The sequence below is a fragment of the Colletes gigas genome, unplaced genomic scaffold (genome assembly GCF_013123115.1).
Source record: "Colletes gigas isolate AHSC1104 unplaced genomic scaffold, ASM1312311v1 Colletes_gigas_Sc00003, whole genome shotgun sequence".
NCBI classification, from domain to species: domain Eukaryota; kingdom Metazoa; phylum Arthropoda; class Insecta; order Hymenoptera; family Colletidae; genus Colletes; species Colletes gigas.
The window spans coordinates 5,123,260-5,145,949 of record NW_025106632.1 but is presented as its reverse complement, the minus strand read 5'-3'; the positions used below and the strand labels follow the sequence as shown (position 1 = coordinate 5,145,949).

General features: G+C 41.3%; 1 protein-coding gene across 11 annotated transcripts in view; it reads right to left on the bottom strand.

Annotated features, from left to right (window-relative positions):
- The window catches only part of LOC122404566 (histone deacetylase 4), a 58,686-nt gene that overhangs the window by 15,042 nt on the left and 20,954 nt on the right, over positions 1–22,690 (bottom strand). For 4 of the 11 annotated variants that reach the window (XM_043408628.1, XM_043408630.1, XM_043408638.1 and 1 more), the window contains exons 3-6: positions 6,787–6,846; positions 5,906–6,066; positions 3,626–3,730; positions 285–410 (exon numbers count right to left, since the gene is read on the bottom strand). In XM_043408628.1, coding sequence (XP_043264563.1) covers positions 285–410; positions 3,626–3,730; positions 5,906–6,066; positions 6,787–6,846 — 452 coding nt within the window. Of the gene's footprint in view, positions 1–284; positions 411–3,625; positions 3,731–5,905; positions 6,067–6,786; positions 6,847–10,889; positions 11,222–17,482; positions 17,879–21,610; positions 21,726–22,690 lie in introns of those variants that run through there. The other 7 variants (XM_043408634.1, XM_043408633.1, XM_043408635.1 and 4 more) reach the window with 7 other exon arrangements.

The window sequence follows — 22,690 nt, the reverse complement described above, 5'->3', positions numbered from 1 at the left end:
ACTTTAACGATATTTTGCAATATATTTCTATTAGATAATTAACAATAACTATCAGCAATATTGTCGTGTTTGACCTCATTCTCATCGGGAAATCTTCATCGATTTGTTAGAAATAATCTCACGACGTTGCAACGACAAATGTATTTACGATTGTTGATTTTGTGACTCGAATCCGGGGTAAAAAGTTGTCGCTGGAAAGGGGGAATTACTGTATTTTGAAAAATAAATATCCGTTCCCGTATTTCTCTCCGTTGACCGACCCCCCCCCCGCGACATCCAAGTACCTGAAGCCGTTGCTTGACCTCCGTCGATGCAATCGCGCTGTGATCGTGTTTGTCCTTCTTCCTAAGAGCCTCGAGCCTCTCCTTTTCCCTCCTCTGCTCCTCCAGTTGCTTTTGCTGCTCCCATAGCTGCGACAGAAAACCAAATCGATGGAGTTTTCTATTTATTTCTTTTTTAATCGCATCTCGCGCCGAATCGTTCGCCCCTCCCTCCCGCGACAACGACCAATTTTAACGAATCGAACAAATATAATTATAAACGGATTATTTATATATATATTTTTTTCGTCACGGTGTTATTGGTTTTGAAATTTAAGTTGTGTTTAGTTGGTAAGGAAGCGTGGTACTAAAGATCGTGTAATTTTCTAACAGATTAGTTTAAAAATTATACAAAAAACAGCTATACATACGTAGTTACTTAATCGCAACCGGAAGTACTGCTACCATACTCAAAACACACATCGGTACCATCGTTTGAAGTAGAATCGATGGGATTTAAGAGAGGGGGATAGAATTTGTGATGAAACTTTCTCCGCTGATCTGTGCAGTTTATTAACGGTAGTTATCAACGAGAGAATTGAACGTTACGAGAAACAATGTTCATTACATCTTCCATGGTAGCTTTCCCAGAGTAAGTGCATTACATTTACGCTGCGGAAACTCGGCTGGCAATCCGTTCGGAACGTTACGTTTCGCCCAACATGAATTCTCCGTGCTCAAAGGTCATTTTGAAGGTCATGTCGTTTATACCCTGTCGATTTCATCACAATGGCTGCTAAATGATAGGCAAAAAAGAACTACAGGGTTGTACATGTACAAATTGAAGGTTACCTTGACAACTTACACAGAAAAAGCCGCACAAAAGATGTAATGTTATCACCTTGATGGACCTTCTGAACCCGCGTCATCCATGATAAAAAAAATTTTTGAGCCGTACACTAAGAACAAAAATAACACGGATAAGTAAGTCAATGGGGTTCGTACTGTATACAAACTGCACCGACCAGTAGTCAAACTGGTTAATATTAATATTAGAGTCGCCGTTTTGCGCGTTCTACTGTTCGATACACGGACACGCGGGAAGTTATTTCGAATAACGAATAAATTCACGAAAAACGAATTATACAGGGTGTTCGGCCACCACTGGGAAAAATTTTAACGGGGGATTCTAGAGGCAAAAATAAGGCGAAAAGCAAGAATACCAATTTGTTGATGGAGTCTTTGTTTAAAAGTTATTAACAATTAAATTCAAAAATTTTAAATCGTTCTGGAAAAATTATTTTCGGTTACAGGGGTCAATTACAAACATTTTTGGTGAAAAGACATACCTCCGAAATCCTACGCACTTTCGAGAAAAAAATTCGAGAAGGTGTGAAATTTTTCGACTGGGGAAAAAATTTCAAATCGTTTTGGAAAAATTATTTTCGGTTGCGGGAGTCAATTATAATCAGTTTTGGTCATTATACGTATCCTCGAAATCCTACTGACTTTCGAGAAAAAAATTCGAGAAGGTGTGAAATTTTTCGACAAAATTCAAAAATTTTTAATCGTTCTGGAAAAATTATTTTCGGTTGCGGGGGTCAATTACAATCATTTTTGGTGAAAAGACATACCCTCGAAATCCTACGCATATTCGAGAAAAAAATTCTTTTCCGAAAGTATATCGGGTGGCTAGAAATGTTCCCCCGAAATTTCATACGTGTGTTTAAAAAATCAGAACTTCTGAACGGATTGGAGAATTTTAATGATCAAAAGTTCAAACAATGCGTATTAATAGAGCTCTAGAGCCCCCAGAAAAATGGGTCGAAAAAATACACTGAATGTAAGGTCTACTCGTGCACCTCGCCTGTGGTAAGAATTATCTTCGTCCTATTTTGGCCTCTAGAACACCCTCTATGTATGTATGAAAAACTACAGAGAATTTACGTAGGTATCTTCTTTCTTATTCTCACCGAAAATATACGAAACACTTTATTTCCAATTCCAAGTACACGAGAATAATTCACTTCTAGAATACGATCTAAGAATAGTATATGTTTTCTAAACGTAGAAATCACAAGACGTAATAATAAACTCCCAGACCGATCTGTACAGGAAAAGCACTTGGTTCGGTCGTTATTCAAATTTTATGTTTAACCGCCCACGCTCTCAGAAAGTGAACGTTATTTACGACCTTGTTAATAAGACAACCTAACCGTCGGATAAACCGCGCTGCTAAAGTAAGTAATTTATTAAGTAACTCGGAAAATTAAATTTTTAAACAATGTAATTCGAAAGTTTCCCAAAACGCCAAAGTCTGGACGAGGGTCATTCAGATTTGGATGAACAGCAGTATTTCCCTTCTGTTGTATTCGTCGGTCGAGAAAGTAATTAATAAGATCGGCCATGCGCGACGATGCGCGGGAGGGGGGAGGGGGAACGCTGCAGAACGGACCCCCCTTCCAGCTCTCCGCGTCCCCCTCGCCCGTTCGTAACAAGAACCGTCTATTCTTTCCAACGGCCGTGTCCGTTCTCATTCGCGCGGGTCGTGCGCCGATCGCGTTAACGAGTGAAAGGAATATTCCGTTGGACTCTCGCTCGGGACGGTTGGAAGACGAGCGTCGCGGTCGTTCCGTGTTCGAGGGTGTTCTCCTTGCAACAGCGATGTACAATCTTTCGTGCATAAAGAACCGCGAAGAACTTCGTTTTTTAATCAGGGACCGCACAAACCCTTTTGACGCGAAATTACGTATTTCTGTCCCCACGGTCGACGAAAAATGTGGAATGTCTCGACTTAGATAAGTGCATCTTATAAAATGAATCGTAATGTCTCCAAAATACTAATGTGCTTCGAAACGCTTTCTAAACACAATACCAGACCAAATTCGTGAAATTTTCTACGGGATCAACGGTTTCGTTTTCAGACAATTCGATATTAATTGATCAACAATTTGTCGTAGTACTTATTTTTGCAACCTCGTCGAAATTCTTGAAATCAACCGCGTTAAAGAAATAAAAATAAAATAATTTTTATTCCAATTTTAATCGTTAGCAATTATCGTAAAATATACTTCGTGATTAACTGTAGAATCAATTAACAGCTGAACCAGTCCCCTACTCTGATTATTTATTCACACCATGTGACCAGAATTCTCCGTATGTTGATTTCATTTTTATCCAAAATTTATGGTTATTGTTGATTAATATTGTACACAACACGCAGACCTTCTATCCCTTCGCTGTTATCGAAATCTGTGCGAGACATTCCTGACCCTCCCTCCTTAACAGTTTTGGTTAACGCTTGAGTATGGGGGTGGGGGGCAGATATGCTCAGTTGCGTGAATGGTCGTCGACGCGCAGCTTACCTTCAGCTGATGCATCTGTTGCTCGTGCAGTTCGGCCAGGTGTCGTTCCTGCGCCTGATACTGTTGCCGTAAAATCTGCTGTTGAAGTTGATGACGCTGTTGCAACTGGAAACACATCCAGTGATGTCTCGAGGTTAACGTTCGAAGGAAATGATTGAAGCGAGTCTCGCGGTGCACGGATTCGAGCACGACTCGTACGCGTGGTCACGCGCATCGTTGGGCAACCGTTTCCGCAATAGAGCGATTCCGGGGTCAAGAAAACTTCGCGTCCACCAGCGACAGAAACGTGCACAGAAGTTTATTCGAACAACGGATGGCAAATAAAACCCCTATCAGGGACTTATTCGAAATATTTATTCGCACAGTCATCTAAATAGGCTTGAATTTGACTCGAACGATATAACACACCAAAAGTTGTTAATTGCACGGATGGTTGATCCGAATAAGAATTTAGCCCATCCGTGGATAGTGGGAATCAACGGTTTCGCACGCGTTCGCTTAAAAATAACACGCGATCAGCGCCGAAGCCATCGAGCGCGAACTGAACGTGAAAGAGGGTGACGCGTACGGCATCGGGCGCTATTTATAGATCATATACATATATCCCCATAGTCGGAGAGCGAATCACTCTCGCGCGAAACGCACATCAGACGGAGACGATAGATGTACCTCGAAGTGCCGACGAGAATGTCACCGAATGGAATTCGGTTAAACGCTGCCTTGTCAACATTGGACATCGAGAATAAAAATCGAGAATTTACAAAAACATATTTTATAAATAATTGAACAATAATTATTACCGCCAGCGACGAGTCACGCGATTCACAAATTCAGAAAAAATATTTCATTGTTCGCGGCCGGGATATAAATTAACTAATCGAAAACGACTGTATTTGTTTATCCTAACGGTGCTAAAGAACTTGAAATTTATATGTATCTTCGATAATAATATTTAATTTTATATTTACGGGAAACTACTTGCCACGCTTATCGCCAATGTTTACAGATAGGCTTAATATTTACACAGCGCGCATTTAATGTTTGCCGAGTTGTAATAAACAATTACAAAATACAATAAACATAACACCACTTCACGCGGGCCTTATCGTAGTCCACTACGCCGCGAACTCTTATCTGTCAACGATGCTTGTATTACCGAAGATAAACCTCCGTCAAAACTCTATCTTTAAATATCACATAAACCAGGGGTTCTCATCGAGGACCATATTGTAACGTCCGCTCGACATTTATTATTCATGGTCGTACCAAAAATTTCACAGAATAAAACTGGAAGATTTCAAGGGGCACCTGTTATGACGCTAACATTTTCAATATTTATGGGTATATGAAAAACTGTGTAACGCATGGTAAACCGTTCAGACGAACAAAATTAATAAGAAAATTTCCGTCACGGTCACTTTTTATAACGATTTTAAGGTCATCGATATTTTGTTTTAATCAGATATTTTTTTCATGCTCTTATAAAAAAGGAAAAAGACAAATTCAACGATCACAACAACAATCTATTCCCACCATATAAACTAAGAATATTTTAAAGGTAATTATAGCCGTTGAATTTGTTTTTGTATTTTTTATAAGAATCTAAACCGATGACCTTGAAATCTTCTAGGGAGTGTCCTTGAGAATTTTTTTTATTTAAAAACTTAGTTGAATAAAAAACTTTTTATTTGTCATTTGTTATTCGAATAAAATTCTGTCTATTATTGGCAGGTTGCAGCATGAAAGGCTCTTGCCTGCGCGAAGGCACTTTTATTCTCGATACCAACTTTCGAAAGTAAAATTCTCGAGTGGAAATTAGGCATAACGCTTCGTTCAGGTGGGAGAACGGTCGTTTCGTTTTCAACGAGCCTTTCACCTCTAATTTCCGATTACGTGGAATCGCTCGACCGCGTCCCGCTGAAAGGAATTTCTACTTTCGTCGAAACTGACTAATAACCCAACGCGTACAGTCTCGACGGAAATAAAATAAGAAAAAGAAGAACAGGAATGGGCACATGCGTTATGACAGCCCTGACACCCTTGCTAAAGGAACAATAAAGAGCTCCTTGATTCTCGAGACACCTACCCTCTGGTGGTCACGTTCCGAACTTTGATAAACGTTACTTTCAAGCATTGGACAACTAACGGAATATATAGGTCGATACGATATTCATCGATCGAATACTGTTCGAAATGCATTCTGCCCATCCCTGGACGAGAATAAACAAAAGAAAGAGAACATGAAGTACGCTCGTTGAAGAAATGTTACGAATACATTACCTCGAGTATCTTTTGCTGCAGCGCGTGGCCGTGAAGGGCGGTTGGGTCGCCAGAGGCGGCGTGATACGCGCTGGATGTCAAGGTGGCCGCAGTACCGCCAACTCCGCCGACCAAATCCCTCGGCCTAGACATGGGTGAGCCTGGCGTGTCCCTGGCCATTTCTGCGCAGACGGGACCGCTCGTGTTTCAAAACAACGACGACGAATTCCGTGTATTTCCGCTCACGACCGAATCCGTTCGCGAAACGCTCTCTCTCTCGATCGATACCAAGCCGTGAGAATATCGAATGACGCTGGTTTTCGTGCGTCACCCTACCCGAAACGCATCGATCGAAATACGCGCCCGCGAAAACTGCATCGTTCACGGTCCTTATCGCCGATAGGTTGAGGACTCGATAGCGTGGCTATTTTTAGAACCGTCGGACGCGTGTCGAGCCGCTTATCTGTCCTTTGTATGCGTTACGACTAATCTCCGAATCGACCAAGTTTCGTAGAAACGATCGATCGAATACCGCGCGGCTTCGTTTTATCGCGGTTTACGGACGCTACCGCGCAAAACGTAACGATAGGTTAAATCACATATCGAGGATAGGAAAAATTATTATTTGGATATAAGTTTAATTAATCGATGGAACAGACGGGATTAACGAAATCTTGTATAGTAAGCTCGAGGTGGCGGTCACCGGTGACCACCGTGGTTCACGCGTTAAGAAGGCAGGAATGCTGATTGATGAGGAGGGTGAGGAGACGTGGCGCCGCGGGTGGTCGTTCGAAGAAGATGTTCGCGGGCAAAGGGTTCTCCTACGATCGCCACGCAATCTCAAGTTTTTTTCGATCGAGCGTCGCAAGAACGAATCCAGTCGTTTAGTTTTCTTTCCTTACCTTTTTGCGGCAGATGCGTAAACGCGGACGCGATCTCGACGCTTCTGTAGCCCACGTCTTCTGAAATAAAACGAACGATCGGTTTAGCAATCTCGACTTCCTTCGCGAATCGTCTGCGTAACTTTTTTTTATACACGTTTCCAAGGATATTCGAAAAAATCGATCGCTACTATTGCCACCGAATTCCAGGTAAATATATGCATCCGTGGCAGGGGTTAGGTTAGGTTAGGTTTCTTTGTTTCGTGGTCCTGGGGGTCACAGTTTGAGAAACATCGATGTTCAGAAAGAGATTACAATCAATTGACGTCTAGACTGTTAGAAATCGGTGGACTGTGTTTCGAGCCGTGAAGGTCAATTTATATAAATTCGTGCCGTAGATGACAAGTGGCGGTACGTGCAGCTTCGAGTCAGAGTTGGCGTGTTTAACTTCGACTAAATATTTGCATAAATACTTATTCAGATTTCTGTCTAAAATCATAAATATTATATTCGTTGAGAAGCTTGCGGTACGAATCTATCATCTTCGGCTACGATAGCCGTTGCAATGACGCGAATAAATTAAATATTTCGGGGCATACAAAACTTAAATAACGTCTTTCTAAATAAATGAATATTGCCTGTTCGATGTTCGAACAAAACCGACGTAACTTGGACGTTGCCATCGACGTAGTACGGTAATTTACAAATATCTGTGGTTGCAACCGAGAAAAAGATCCAATGGGATCGAATCGAGCGTAGTCGAATGGAAAGGGGCTGAAACTGGACAAGAACGGGACGATAGGTGGCGCGAGCGAGCGAGCGAGCGAGTCGACGAGCGTCGAGTTAGCGAGGCGAGCAGAGGTCACTGCACGCTGCGCATTCCACCGAGTCAAGTCCAAGGTTAATCGGAGGAGGGCCGCTCTTCGACGCGCGTGCTTTGCTCCTCTCCTCTTTCCACCGTACTCCTATTACCGCACAGTTTGCCGTGAAAAAGCTCGTGATCGGGATCTCGACGGACAGTGGTGTAAGCTTTCACGCGGACGAGCGATTTTTTCACCACCGATCGTACGTCTTTCCTTGTTCCCCTAATCGAGAACAACGAAGACGTATGTATGTATAATCGTGCGGTAAAAAGTCGTTGGTCTGCATTGGACCTATAAAACGTGAACAAGCTGGCCAGCCATTAAAGTCACTAAAAGTACAGCGACGATGTTTGTAAAAATGACTTACACTATTACCGGAGTCATTAATGTTTAAATTTAACCTTACACCCTTTACGATCCGAAACATTTTTTTTCGGCTATATTCGACGGTATCGAATTAAAAAAATAACAGTTTATTTTTTATTAAAACATATTGAATAAAACCGTGGCTTTTTGCTCGTCGCCTTTTATTTATACACGAACGCATTTTCCGCATTAACGCGTCGCCTGAATGAAAAGTAGAACAAAATTAGCTCGGCGTTTAACGCGTTAACGCACGTGTTCACGTGTACACGAGAGCACGTGAAACGAGGGTCTGCATTTTTCATCCAACTAAACGGATAATCGCGTCGTTCGCCGCTTCTGCTTTTCGAATAGAGGTTTGTGGGATACAACGACAGGGGGTGAGGGGAGGGGAAGGCTGCACACCACGACGTCGCCAGCTTCCAGCGAAGAAGACAATTAAGGTCCACGTTGATTAAAGTAATTGCCACAAAAAGCGTTGTCCGGATGTATGCGTTTAAACCCCGCCTAGTTATCAATTACGATAAACTTTAATATCGCGACAGTGACGGCTTCTTGCTTCACAAAAATGTGTCGAGGCAAATCTAAAAAACGCAACAACCTGTTTACACCTTTTTTTATTCGATGTACCTATTTGTGTACATTATACTTTTTTAGAATGTGATCGATTATCGAGCCGAGGGGGGGAATATTTGAGACGTTACATGATGTATAAAAGGTTAAGAAACGTTGCTCCAGAGTTATCAGAGAAAATGTAACGCGACAGGTGCGACTTGTTTTGTCGGTGTCTTCGAATCGAAAGCGAGTCGAGTCTGGAGTGCGACGAGCTGGTTAGAATCTCGTGCGAATCGCCACTCGCCGCAGCACGTTGTTATTATTAGCGAACGAATGTCGGTGTGTAGGTCAAGCGAACCGTTGGTCGAGAACGAGAGTCGTTGGACGAAGTACGTATCGATGGTATTCGACTCGCTACGGGTCTTTTGCTCGTGGATTACCCATGATAACTGGTAACGCAAATTTTTCGGTTTCAACCTGCGTCGCGTGGTTTCCGGCCTGCGTGCAGCGCCATCAGTGAGGGCGACGCGTAACTACAACACGTGTGGGTAGTGATGGGAATGATACAGATTCAATAAGAACGTATGATTCAGAATGACTTTTAAATTTGAATCTATTCTCCGTTAAAGGCTATTTTAATTTGAAATGATTTTAAAAATAACCGTTATTAATAAACAGCACACAGTAATAGTGAACAGCATAGATAAATATTTGTTTTAGATTCGGATTATAAATACTTGATTGGCTGTCGAATATGAGTCTATTTTTGGACAAGCATTGTGTTGCCAAATATTTATTTATTTCTATTAATACCTTGATTTTTTTTATAGATTTAAACCATCTATCTTGGCCGTAAACCATTCGTTTTTAAAGTTTAGAAACGTGCGTCGTGAATTCTAAGCTGGTATCAAATAGTATCAAGCGCGTAGATATAAAACAGAATCGACGATTATTTCATATTTCTACGAAAGTGACAATGTACACTTAATACTAAAGTATTAATACCAGAGATTGGAAACAGATATAATATCGATTCCGGTTCTGAAAACAGTTACGAAGAATTGTTACAGAGAACCGGGAAAAGTAAACATATCTATTCCGGTTACCATTCTAATATCTATTCTATATCGGTTCTTTAACGGTTGTGTAACTGTTCTATATCGGTTCTACAGGGTGTCTCACGATACTGGGCCAAGACAGCGTTAAAACAGTACAGGATAGAACAACAAAATTTCATTAGAAAAAATTAAATGATTTCGACTATTCTTCTAAATGGCACCCGTGTTCGATCAACGTAAAATTTAGTGGGGTCAGAGGGGAGGAGGAATGGACGCCAAATATAAAATTGTAGTATTTAGAAAGTATTTAATTTTAATCGAAAATTTCATATTTGACATCCATTCCCCCTCCTTTTGGTCCTCTCCAAATTTCATGTTGGTCGACCGTGAATTCCGTTCGTAAAAATATACCATAAAACTTCGATATCTTTCGATGCTTCCTATCGACTACTTTGATATTGAATTTTTCGAGTGTTATCGATAGAGATTCATATCGATCTGATCGCTACGCGCGTGGCACACGATCGAGACACGTGCACAGCTGGTCGTTGGACCTATTATTCATATTATGCGTACAGGTTAATTCTCTCGTTAGAAGCCTTAAAAGCAACAATCGCCATCCGTTCGATCGACTTTCCCCTTTGCAGAAATTTGCTATTTCATCCAGAGGATTGCACACGAAGATTTCGTTGGTAAACCAAATAAAGTTCATCCTACTGTACACTGTACGTCCAAGCGATGCGTAATCGATGCTCGGGGTCCGACGTAAATCTCGGAGAAAATGGAGGACCGAGGGAGACGGAGACGGACACGGACACGGGGCAAAGCGAAACGGAAGAAAGCTGACCTCGATTCGCAGAAAGAATCACAACGATCGACGGGAGGGTCGCGTTTCGTCCTATGCATCGATGGAAACGAATAGGATAATCGTGGCGAACGCGACGAGAGGCGGGAGTTTCGGCGAAGAGAGTCGCAGTAACTTTTTACTCGTGTTCCCGGCCGGTGGCCGACTAGCTAACATTAGACGAACGCTCGCTATATATAGGATGACATTTATATACGCGTCTGCTAAACGCGGTGAGCGTACACGCGCTCGGTCTTCGAACGCTCCTGTTTCGAAACTCTGCCGTTTGTCTCTTTTTCTCGTCGCGGCACGCGGCGATTTTCTTCCCCTGGTTGTCAGAGAAAGAAAGAGAGAGAGAGAGAGAGAGATAAAGAGAGTGAGTGAGTGAGAATGAGAGAGAAAAAGAGAGAGAAAGAGAGAGCTCACGAGAGATATACGTACCTAGTTGATTCGTGCGATACATATTGCGCGTGACGGTAGCATATTCAGGAATACCGTACGCGGCACTGCAACAACACTTCGACCACGATGCACGATGCTACGCCAGAGACACCACGTTCGACTCTCTCGGCTGCGAGTGCGCTCGTTCCACGGCGATATCTCGCCTTCCCGATTGGCTGTAGGGAGAACCGTCGCGATAGCCGAGTCTCTCTCGATGCTCGCGGCGCGGCGTCTCGCTGAGTTAACGTGCACGCACTGCGAATATCATCGACCGACTCCTTGACGCCTTCTCGTTTGTCCCGTTTCTCTTTCACCTTTCACGACCTTCTCCGCTAGAAACAACGAAACGGACGATAGAAGGAAAGTGGATCGACAAAGGAGATGTTCGATGTTCGCGTTCCCCCCGTCATCCGAAACCGACCATTTTTTTTCTCGGCTATTACGAATTGGAAACTTTTTTTTTATAAAACTCCCGGAATTATATGGTAATTTTAGATTGATTCGTCTCTATTTTAACACATTGACTACCACGTCACCCACATATGGATGACACGACTTTTCATCAAGAAATTAAAAAAATTAATTTTCAAGATTAGATGTAAAAGAAAATAAAGCTAGGTGGGGCCCTTGAATTTTAACGAGTCTGTGAAAATAAATTCCATGACAAGTTCTTGGTATGCTAGTTTCCAATTGACTAAAAACAAAATTTAATTTTCCTTTTAATTTGAGGGGTTTGATCTGGCAGTCAACGTGTTAATGTTAGTTAGTTTTGTGAAACGAGGACCAGTTATGGAGGATAAATCGTTAAATTTACACGGAGGTGTAACTGTGAAAGATTCGATAGAGTGACCGAAACGATAAAAAAAGAACCGTATCGTACGAACGGGTTGTTACGGTCCCGAGAAGCTCGAGACACGAGTGAACGCGATCGCGTCAGTCTGCGCGCGTGGGAGTACCGACTCGATTTCCTCGATACGACCGCGACCACGAGGGAGGAAGACCAACGACCGCGCAATGGACGCGATATATATCGAAGGAACGCGGCGTACAGTGACTAATTCGATTCATTTATTTATTTCGATAACGGGTCGAAGCCCAATTTTCTACGCAGCTTAACCAGATATTGAATCAGCATCACGAATATCGATAAAATACCAGTAATTTCAGATAGGCGTTTTTATTACCTTTGAAGAAACCGAATATTTCGAATATCATTATGACGTCATCGAAGTGACGCATTTCGATATAATACCGGTAAAAAATTCTATAAGATAAAAGGAATTATGGAAAAAATAATTTTTCCAGAACGATTTGAAATTTTTGAATTTAATTGTTAATAACTTTTTTAACAAAATCACAAAAAATGCTTGTAATTGACTCTTGTAACTAAATATAATTTTTTTAGAACGATTTGAAAAATTTTTTTTTCACCAAAAAATGTCATACCTCCTCGAATTTTTTTCACGAAAGTGAGCAGGATTTCGAGGGTATGTGTAATGACCAAAACTGATTATAATTGACCCCCGCGATCGAAAATAATTTTTCCAGAACGATTTGAAAGTTTTGAATTTAATTGTTAATAACTTTTTAACGAAGGCTCCATCAACAAATTGATATTCTTGATTTTCGTCGTATTTTTACCTGTAAAATCTCCTTTTAACTTTCAATAGAAAATTGTTATCAAAAAACTAAATTTCATTCGTATTGCTTCGATTAGGAGTTTTTTTATTTCGATCGTTAACGGCTCGAAAACTAATTTAATAAAAGAAATTATAATAACGCGACAAATTATCTAGAACGTAGCGATAGAAATATATAGAATGTTCCACGGGTGCCCGTGGAAAATTTGCCAGCGTGCTCTCTTGTTAAAAATAAGATAAAAATGTGTTGCAAACAAAGTTCCATAAATGCTTATTAAAAAGTTGTAATAAAATAATGAAATATGAAAATAAAAAACAATGACGGTCTTACACTTGACACGACGGGAGACAAGAATAGATAAATGGTGCTTATGTTATCTGGCGATATAAGCTATGTTTATTGTTTTGAAACGGCTCGCCACGGCCGCAAAATTGCACACATTAGTAGTTTTATTTTAGTTGCGTTCTGATTCGTAAAGTAACTGTTTACGATCTTCGAAGTGCTAAAAGTATTTTCGAGAAATATCCATAAATATTTTCGGTTTCATTTTTAGGCTAACGCTGGCAATATTCGTAAGAAAACTTTTCGGACACACTGTATAAGAAGTTTTGTTTATAACCAAGATCAGATTAGTAACAACAATTATACAACTTTATTTGTAATTTCTTCTAAAAAAAATTCTCAACTTGAAAATTTTTAATTCTTTTGATTTTTAGAAATTCAAATGTCTTATACAAGGTGGCTCAGAAATACAACTGGGAATAAAGTGATACTTTAAAAATAATTTTAAAATGTGAAATAAAATTACGAGTGTACAAGTTACTTATAAATAAGATTGTAAGGGTTTTATCGAAGAGTTATAACGAAAATATGAAATGCGAAGAAGAACAATGGTATAACTCCGTCTAGCCGGGACATCTTGTGCAACTATTGGCAGAGGAAGCATTACGATTAATTGGATCACGAGACAGATACTTCTGTAAACGAGACGGCGAAAAATCAAATTTCTCATAAAGTGTCTAGGTGATACCGGGAATATTCGAATTACAGATTAATGATATTAAAACGAGATTACATGTTCGAAATAGGATGTGGTATTATATATTTTATGGAGGGCTGATAAATTTTCTGACATTATACACGGTGGGCTAGAATTCCGTTCGATCATTATCGACTACCATTCTTTAATGAGTGAAATACTGATACAATTTTTATATTAATTTGACCACTTTTGTTATTTTTATTGTTTGAATCCTATTCGGGGATACAATATCGTTGAAATAAAGATAAGAGTACATCCTTTCTCGCGCCGGTTGCCGATCAATTACAACAGACGGGACTCGAGCGTCGATTTGTTTCGTGAAAATGGGCCCTCGCGTGTCCCTGACAAAAATCGAGCGACAGGTTGAACGACAAAACGGCCGATCGCAGTCGGTACTTGACCGTCCGCGTTCTAAATTGATCCCGTGACTTCGTCTAAGTGGCGCGAATGATTCCAGTGACGTCAGCGACGTTTCGTTTTTCTCTTCTGTTCTCTGTTGTGCCGGATTCGCGAATCGCGGTCAGTCGATTCGATCGCTACGCGGTCGAAAGGGAAACCCACGCGACGAGGATTTATTTATTGCTGAACAATTTGGAAAATTACGAATCTTTCGAAAAAACAACTGATCAAATGGCGTCGATTTACAGTAATATCCTCCAGGATGCTACAACTTTCGTTCCACCGGTTTTTAAACTCATTCCTAACCTATAAAAACTACAACTACAACTACAAATATTGTCTCGCGGGTTACTAGAAACCTTTGTCTCGGAAATTGTAATTTGGTCCATTCGATATTCGGATATAAAAAAAAGTCAAGGGAAAACATTATTTATTTGTAAGAAGTAAATGTCATGATAAAAAGAACTATTCTCAAGGTCATATTTTCCAAGATAGGAATATACTACTTCTAACTCTGTACTATTATAACCATTAGAAAGACAAATTGAACCATGGAAAAAGAAAATATTGAATATTTTCATTTTTTGATTGATTCAAGAAAATGAAATAGCACCATGAAACTAAATATCTGAAATCTTAGCTAAACGGTGACTCATTCAATAGATAAACTGAAGATTAACAATCTTTTTTTATTTTTGTCTGTCAGATTAACGGTTTATCGGAAATATTGCACGCAATATTTTTCTTTTATCGTACTTTCAATTATGAGAAACGATTTCTGTTAAATAAAATGTGTTAGACCTAAGATCAACTTTTTTAAAAAAAAATATAATAACTTCGTACTAGTACTAACAGGGTGTTCGGTCATCCATGGGAAAAATTTTAATGGAGGATTCTAGAGGCCAAAATAAGACGAAAATCAAGAATACCAATTTGTTGCTAGAGGTTTTGTTAAAAAGTTATTAACGTTTAAAGTCCCGCCAGTACTGAATTTTTTTCTCGAAAATGCGCAAGATTTCGGGGGTATGTCTATTCACCAAAAATTATTGTAATTGACCACCGCAACCGAAAATAATTTTTCCAAAACGATTTGAAATTTTTTTTTCCGTCTAAAAATTTGTCTACATTTCTGAATTTTTTTCTCGAAAATGCGTAGGAATTCGGAGTTATGTTTATTCACCAAAAATGGTTGCAATTGACGCCAGAATCTAGAAATAATTTTTTTAGAACGATTCGAAATTTTTTTTTTCGGCGAAAAATTTGTCTACCTTTCTGAATTTTTTTCTCGAAAATGCGTAGGATTTCGGGGGTATGTCTATTCACCAAAAATGGTTGTAATTGACACCCGCGCTCGAAAATAATTTTTCCAGAACGATTTGATATTTTTGAATTTAATTGTTAATAACTTTTTAACGAAGCCTCCATCAACAAATTGGCATTCTTGATTTTGGTCTTATTTTGGCGTCTAAAATCCCCCATTAAAATTTTACCCAGCGTTGGCCGAACATCCTGTATATTTACGATAAAAATATTCTGACAGAAAATGGATAATTATTTTAGAATCGTAGATGAGGGGGGATATGGAAATTTGGAAAAGACTTCATCTACAATAAATTTATGCTAACCAAATATATTCCCTTCGACACAAAATAAGTTTGATTTAAAACATTTTTTATACATAACCACTAAATTCGGAGATAATGGCGTGGAAGAATTAAAATGTGACACCCTGTATATACGGATTATTGACCATTTTCTAAAAGTAGTCAATTTCATTCACAGCAACAGTGAGTCCGTATACGTGATCCTATTTAGTTGATAACAAAATATAATATGTATTATATTTAAATACTTCAGTGGAATTCGTGTTATTTAAATAGTTCTTTCCGTTAAATATAACACTACTCTTTCATTCGAATAATAATATTCGAACAGTAATATTGGTAGTTCAAATGAAACAAATAAGTTCATTCTATCTATTCATCGACAAAGCGTAAGAACGTTTTCAAAATCTCTGGGTCATCTTTAGACATATCTATAAATATACAATCTATGAATCCGCGACACAAGTATCACACTAAATAAATAGTATAACAGTTTTTTTATCAATATTAAACCTTCACATAACAATGTCACAATGTTGTTAACAACACTGTCAACCTCACATCAAAAAAACTACAATCCCTATTTATATAGATTTAAAAAAATATTAAATATCACAGTTTGCAATACTGTGTCAAAATTGATTTAATACTGTAACCAAATATGCAGCGTTTACTCAGCTTCGAATATGAAATGCTAATGTATACGATATTCATTGGCGTAGTACACGTATTGTATGCCTACTTTTTGTTAAATTAATTATAACGAATACTTCCGTTTAACGTGTGCAAATTTTGCTTATGCAAATTCTTCATAAAAATATTATCAGCCAGTAAACATTGTAAGAATTTTAGTGGTTGCACCATGTACACTGGTCCAAAATTTCGTATCACGAAATCCTATGGAAAACATTATGCGTTAACCCCTTGCACTATAATATCGTGTGTAACTCGTGGTATGTTTCGCGAGCCAAACATAAGAACCACGACTCGGGCACGTGGTATGGTACACTACCGGTCACAAGTATTAGAACACTTGGCCGAAACGTTGTCAACATTTGGGCTATTCTAACTTTGTGAACAGAAGTCGAACAGTCTTCCGTGGAATAATTTCGAAGGTTGAATTAGACTTGGATCGAACAAAAATCTGTCTCATCGAATCATCGACGCAATTGTCTCGTAATTGTATTCACCAACGTAAATCGTAGTGCGAGAGGTTAAGAAAGTAACGCGATAAACGTTAAGCGACTGTAGCTAAGAAAACGCGTAATTTCGAATAAAAAGAATTCCATTTTTCGATCTGAAATTACCAGACTATTTCTCCATTAACGCGTAGCCGTAGCTTGGAACAGTGGCAGCAACGTTGGAACGCGACGGACAGGAACAACAGGTGTCCGGTATATCGGAAATCGCTTTCGGATTGACAAACACGGCGAGCTCTCGCGACGAGGCTGTTTCCCTCGGCGAGACGAGACGATAATAGCGCGGCTCTGTCGTTGCGAAAGAGCGGCATCGAGCGCGTGTAAAAAGGACGAGGCAAAGATCGAGAGTAAGAGGAGTTTCGCGGTAAATGGAAAAACGATGGCGGCCAGCCTAGACGCCCGTGCGACGCACCAGCGTTCTCGAACGATCCCCGTCACGCGGCGTGTTTACCTTTTACTTCGGTTCCTATCGAATCTCGTTTTCACGATCGACGCGACGGGAAGAACGCGGAATCTCTCGCGACCGAATACCAGCGAGAAGAAGATGGTCGGAGTCGACGATCGCGTAAGCAAATACGAGGAAAGAACACGGGGAAAGGGAAGGAAAAATACGCGGAACGTAGACGAACAGATGGTTTCGTATCTCGGCGGGGGAGGGGAGACAGGCTGCGCGCGTTCACGCGCAATCATGCTTTAATGGAAATGCACCTTTCTTTCGACCGAAGTGTCATTCGTTCGCGATGTCCACGGCCACAGCTGCACACACTTCTCCAACCATCCTACGGTGCACCGCCAGCAAGACACCCACCACTTTATTCTTTATCACCGTGCACCACCTGATATATCACGCGTAGCATCGACCAACGTCGTCGTGGATTACCACGAATACGTATAACAGAAACGAAAAAAAAAAAAAGAAAAACACCACCAAGTATGATACGAATATGCTGCGGAACGCGAACGAAACACCAGCGCCGAACGAGAGAGCCGATGCGACGACGATTCGATGATCCAGTCGCGAATAGGTCGCGTATTCTCGTCGCGCGCGCGCACACCACGGAATCGAGAAGGAACTGCGCGCGTCGCGCGCTACCGCTTCTTTCGCGATTCTCTCACATTCTCTCGTCGTCTCGCGATGACAGCGCCTTGCCTCGCGAGGCTCGCGAATCTCGGCTATTTATAGAGACCCGGTATTGTTGCGTCCACGCTATTTCTCTCTCTCGCCCTCTCTCTCGCTCTCGGCCGCCAACGTAATCGTAAAGCTGCTCCTCACACTGCCCCTACCAATACAACCGTCCCAACCACGCCGCCCACCAGTTTATATGCCACCCTCCCATCTTGCTGCTCTCCCGTTGTCGTCTTCTCCACCAATACCGCTCTCAGCTTTGTCCTCCATCTTCCTTCCCCGTCCGTTTCGTGCGCCGTTTCGCTCCAGAGATCAACTCGAACTCTTCGGACGTTACGCGTTACCTGTTTCCATCGTGACGATTCCGCTCGGATTCTGTTTCGCTTTTTTCAAAGACGTTACAGGAACAATGATCCGGGACCGTAGACTGAAATGCACGCAACCCCTATGATTCGCCGGAACTCTCTCTGGCAAGAGTGTTGCAAATACATTCTAAATTAGCTGATTTTGCAGGCAAACACAGTTATGAAAACCGAAAAAATGTAACTATCACGAATATATTGGTTCTACATATAACTGTCATTTTGCTGTCGAACGCTTGACACTGGACATATATCTGGACGTACGTCGTAGAGACATAGCTTTTTATCCTGTCGGTTGGACTCCACATAAGGTAGGTTTTGTTTAATTGGTTCCTCAGAGCACACACACACACACCAGTGCAAAACTCCGAGAAGAATCATATTACGAGATAAGGGCCCCGGGGTTAGAGACAGGAACTAAAGTGTGCGAACGTACAGAATATGGCGGTGTTTGACGAAACTGCAGTACACACAATATATGGGGCTCGTCTTTTACATTTGTTCTGAAATTTTGAAGGTGGATGAAAAATTTTTAAAATTAACCTAAGGGATTAACTGAGAACCGATATGTAACAGTTTAGAACAGATCCAACCCCTGGTAGTTTCTTTCTAAAATTGCAACGGTTATAACGACGAAGAGGTGGACAATAGTAGATTAATGTGCTAATATCTGGGTACCCTGGTTATCCAACGTGGGTATTTCGGTTGCTTCCATAAATGATAAAAGGAGTCTCCGCTCTGTTAATAAATAGTTATAATTACGTAACGCACGATCATTTTGGGAATACTGTACATCCTAAATTCGGGATGAATTGGGGAAGGGCGCCCCCCTCCCCGTTTCTCTCGACAACCAGTCATCCGAAACGTCTTCGAGCAGGTGGTTTCTGACTGGCTTGTTCCACGCGAATCGCGACGAAGGCAGTCAAAACTTTTCCAAACGAACGTTTCGATTCGATCGATACTCTTCTCACCAGCACCGGGTACCCCACTTCCTCGTCCGAGTTTCTTCCATTCCCTTCCCATCGACGGAAAGCCTCCGACCTCGCGGGTCACGAGAAAGCCACCTTCCAAAAATAGGAGGCAAGGTCACCCCTCCTCGACCCCCCATGTCCCTCTATTCCTCGCTACACCCTGAAGCCCCGGCGTATCGATCGACCGAACAATAGCCAAACTGTCCGAGTTACGCCGGAACGTCGCACCAACTCCTCCCACGGACGAGTATAGGTTAACCCTCCCGGCGATGGACATCGGGTGGGTCATTTCTAACCCATTTCTCGAAACACTTTATTATTATTATTATTATTATTAAACGTGTTTATTGCGATATTGTTATATCAATATCCGTTCGTTCGAAACAATAGACAATTTATTAAGATTTTTAATAATCAACGATCAAACAAATTTGATTGTGACTATTAAAAAAAAAGGACACTTAAATGTCAATGTTTACGACAAACAAACGTCAGCCGTTTGCGTGACGATTTTCGATTTAAAAAACGCGGCTAGACGAAGCGACGCCATTGCTACAACTTTCAGTGTTCAAGAAGGCAAACACGGCGCGAAAAGAAAACATGTTGGCTCAAGCAAAAGCACAGGCCAGAGGCCCTGAGAGGACTAACAGCTTGGTAAGTATATCCGTTGTACGAAAAATCGATTCTTACGTTACTCGATCGGATCGATTGGCCGACGACACTATTCAAACACGTCAAATAACCTGAACTATTGGCGGTCCGAAATATTTTTGATATTTCGTTCTAACTATTTCTACTTGCAATTACTTAACTATAACTTATAAAAATTCGTTTTGCCAATATTCATAAATTAAGATTAGTCATCGTATATCTTTTAATTTTTTTCTCTATTTTTTCCTTGAACTTCATCAACGTTCAACATTCTCATTTTATAATATGTCCGTATTTAGATTCTAAAGTTTTAATAGTGTGACTCGTGGGATTCAGCTTTTGTCGGCTGGTCAAGAAAAACTGGGTGCTAGGATTGGAGGGGAGGGGTGAGATACGGGGGAACGAGCTATCGGTACGTCGCGTCGGTGCAAAGATTTTTGTAAAAGATGGCGCGCGTTGGGTAGCGCCACTCGTGACTCTAATCCATCCAGGGTCTCTCGTCACTTCCGACTATTTATAGACGACCGCTCGATATGATGTACCGGCGTTATTTTTAGCGGCTTACCTAGCTACGGCCCTTTCACCCCTTCGAAATAGCACTTGGGTAGACTCGAACTGGAACGGTAGTCGTTCCTCGTCGGGAGGAATAAAAACCACCGTACCGTCTGCTCGAAATCATCGAACGTCTAATTTGGGCTGGATTGTAAAATAGACCGAATTCTTGAATTCGCAATTTCAAGTGGAAATGTTGTTGAGCGAATGGATGTATTTTTGTGTCGATTTAATATATTCCTTTTTGTAGATACGTATTCACAGAGGAACACAAAAAATATAAAATTGAATTTTGGAAAAGTTAATATTCCCAACGAATTCATGGAGAAGATTAAACAATCGTTATTTATATAAATAATGTTAGAGAGAATTGTTAGAGAAAAACATTATTTTTCATAAATTTTTCTCAAGGTCATATTTTTTGAGATCTCAAGGACATCGATATTTGTTTAAACGAAACTACATATTTCTATATACTATAAATATTAATTAATGGTATAAAATGAAAGACTTGTTTATTGTCCTTCGTGCTTTGACCCTGTCTGACAGGGTGCGCCTCTTCAACGTACAATTTACTTCGTTATTTTTATTCGACAAATGAAGCAGTTAAATACAAGGTGAATAAAAAATTCAAAAAAAATGTTCAGCGATTGTTTTGACGCGATTGTCGTTCTTCGCGATTGGTAAAACACGGAGGCAGAAGAGAGCAAAGCGACACGAGTCCCCCGTTCTCGTACTTGCCGCGCACAACCAGCGATGGAACTGATCGTCGGATGTGTTTAGATACCATCGACGCTGATTGACGTCAGAAATTGATTCTCTTGTATCGAAACCATTGAAGGAACGATTACGAATGATTCGCGATTTATCGAGACATGCGACGTATCAATACGTATCAATTACATCAAGTTTGATACCTGTTTACAATTACCATCGGACATAAAAATCAGTGATGGTGTCGCGGCCATTGCTATCTATCCGATAATAAAGATGTCTGCCCTTCTCGCATCTCAGTTTTCCTCTCGTTATTGGCAGACAAAATTCAAATCGAGGTTAACGGAATAAAATTGTTAAACGAGACAAAAAGATCTCAGTCATCAAATTGAAAAATAATCGTAAAATTGTAAACAAATTTCAAGTGGTGCGAATAGAAGGTTCGAAAATATGGCGTTACATATTTCGGTAGTTCCAGCTAGGCACGCGTGAAATGGGGACGCACGAGTATCCGGCTGCCTTTTGTTGACTTTCGGGTCCACTCAACTGTCACGGACGGCCAGAGGTCGCGCAAGGGATTGTCGTCTGACCGTTGTGTTTTTCGAGTTCCCGTCGTCCGCGGAACCCTTTTTCTCGTCGTGGTCGCGACGCCACCGTCGCCGTCGCCGCTTTCGTTTCCAATGAGTCAGGAGAGGCGCCGCTACGCCCTGTCGGGGTGGCGCCAGCACGTTACACGAGTGCCACTCGTGACACGTTTTACGGTCTCTTTGAATACACCACGCGCGAAAACCCACACACACAGTCGTCCCTTCCGCGTCGAAATTTCCTCGGGATCTCGATTCGCGTTGTCCCCACCCCCCGTCGCGCTCGCCTCTTCGTCGAAAGAAGGCTTTCGTCGCCGGGCCGCGTTTTTTTTCACCGTCGTTCTCGTCGCGTTGCCTCTTCTCGTTTCGTTCGCTCGCGCCGCGGGTTCACACTATTCGTCGAATTCGCTTTCTCCTTCGGTCGCCAGTCGCGCCGTCTTTGTCTACTGGTAGGAAAACATGGACGTCGGCCGCGCAACGAATATTAATACATGTTTTTGCACGTGTAGACGTTTATTTTTGCTCGTATTTTTAGCAGTCGGTATTTTCGAACGGGACCGCCACTATTTTTGTCCTAGCACGCCATACGGCGTATTACCGACCGACCACCTACGAAGCAAATTCCCTCTCACTCTCTCGCTCTCTCTCTTGCTCGCTCACTCGTTTCGCAACGAGAAAAAGAGAGAGAGAGGCGAGCGCATGCGCACGCGGTCACACGCATCGCACACACTTTTATCGCCGCCCCAGCTTGGCAGTTCTCGTTCATTCCAGTTCAGAAATTCGAGGGGGTATTGAGGTAACACGTTGGTAGGACATTGCGAGCCTCTGGACGTTCGGAACGTTCGTATCGATTCAGCTATTTCGAGAGGAAAGCAGTTCACGGCATAATTGCGCGAACACGTAATTAAACGGAGTTACGTGATCGGCTACGCAAATAAACGTTGTTTTTCAGGTTT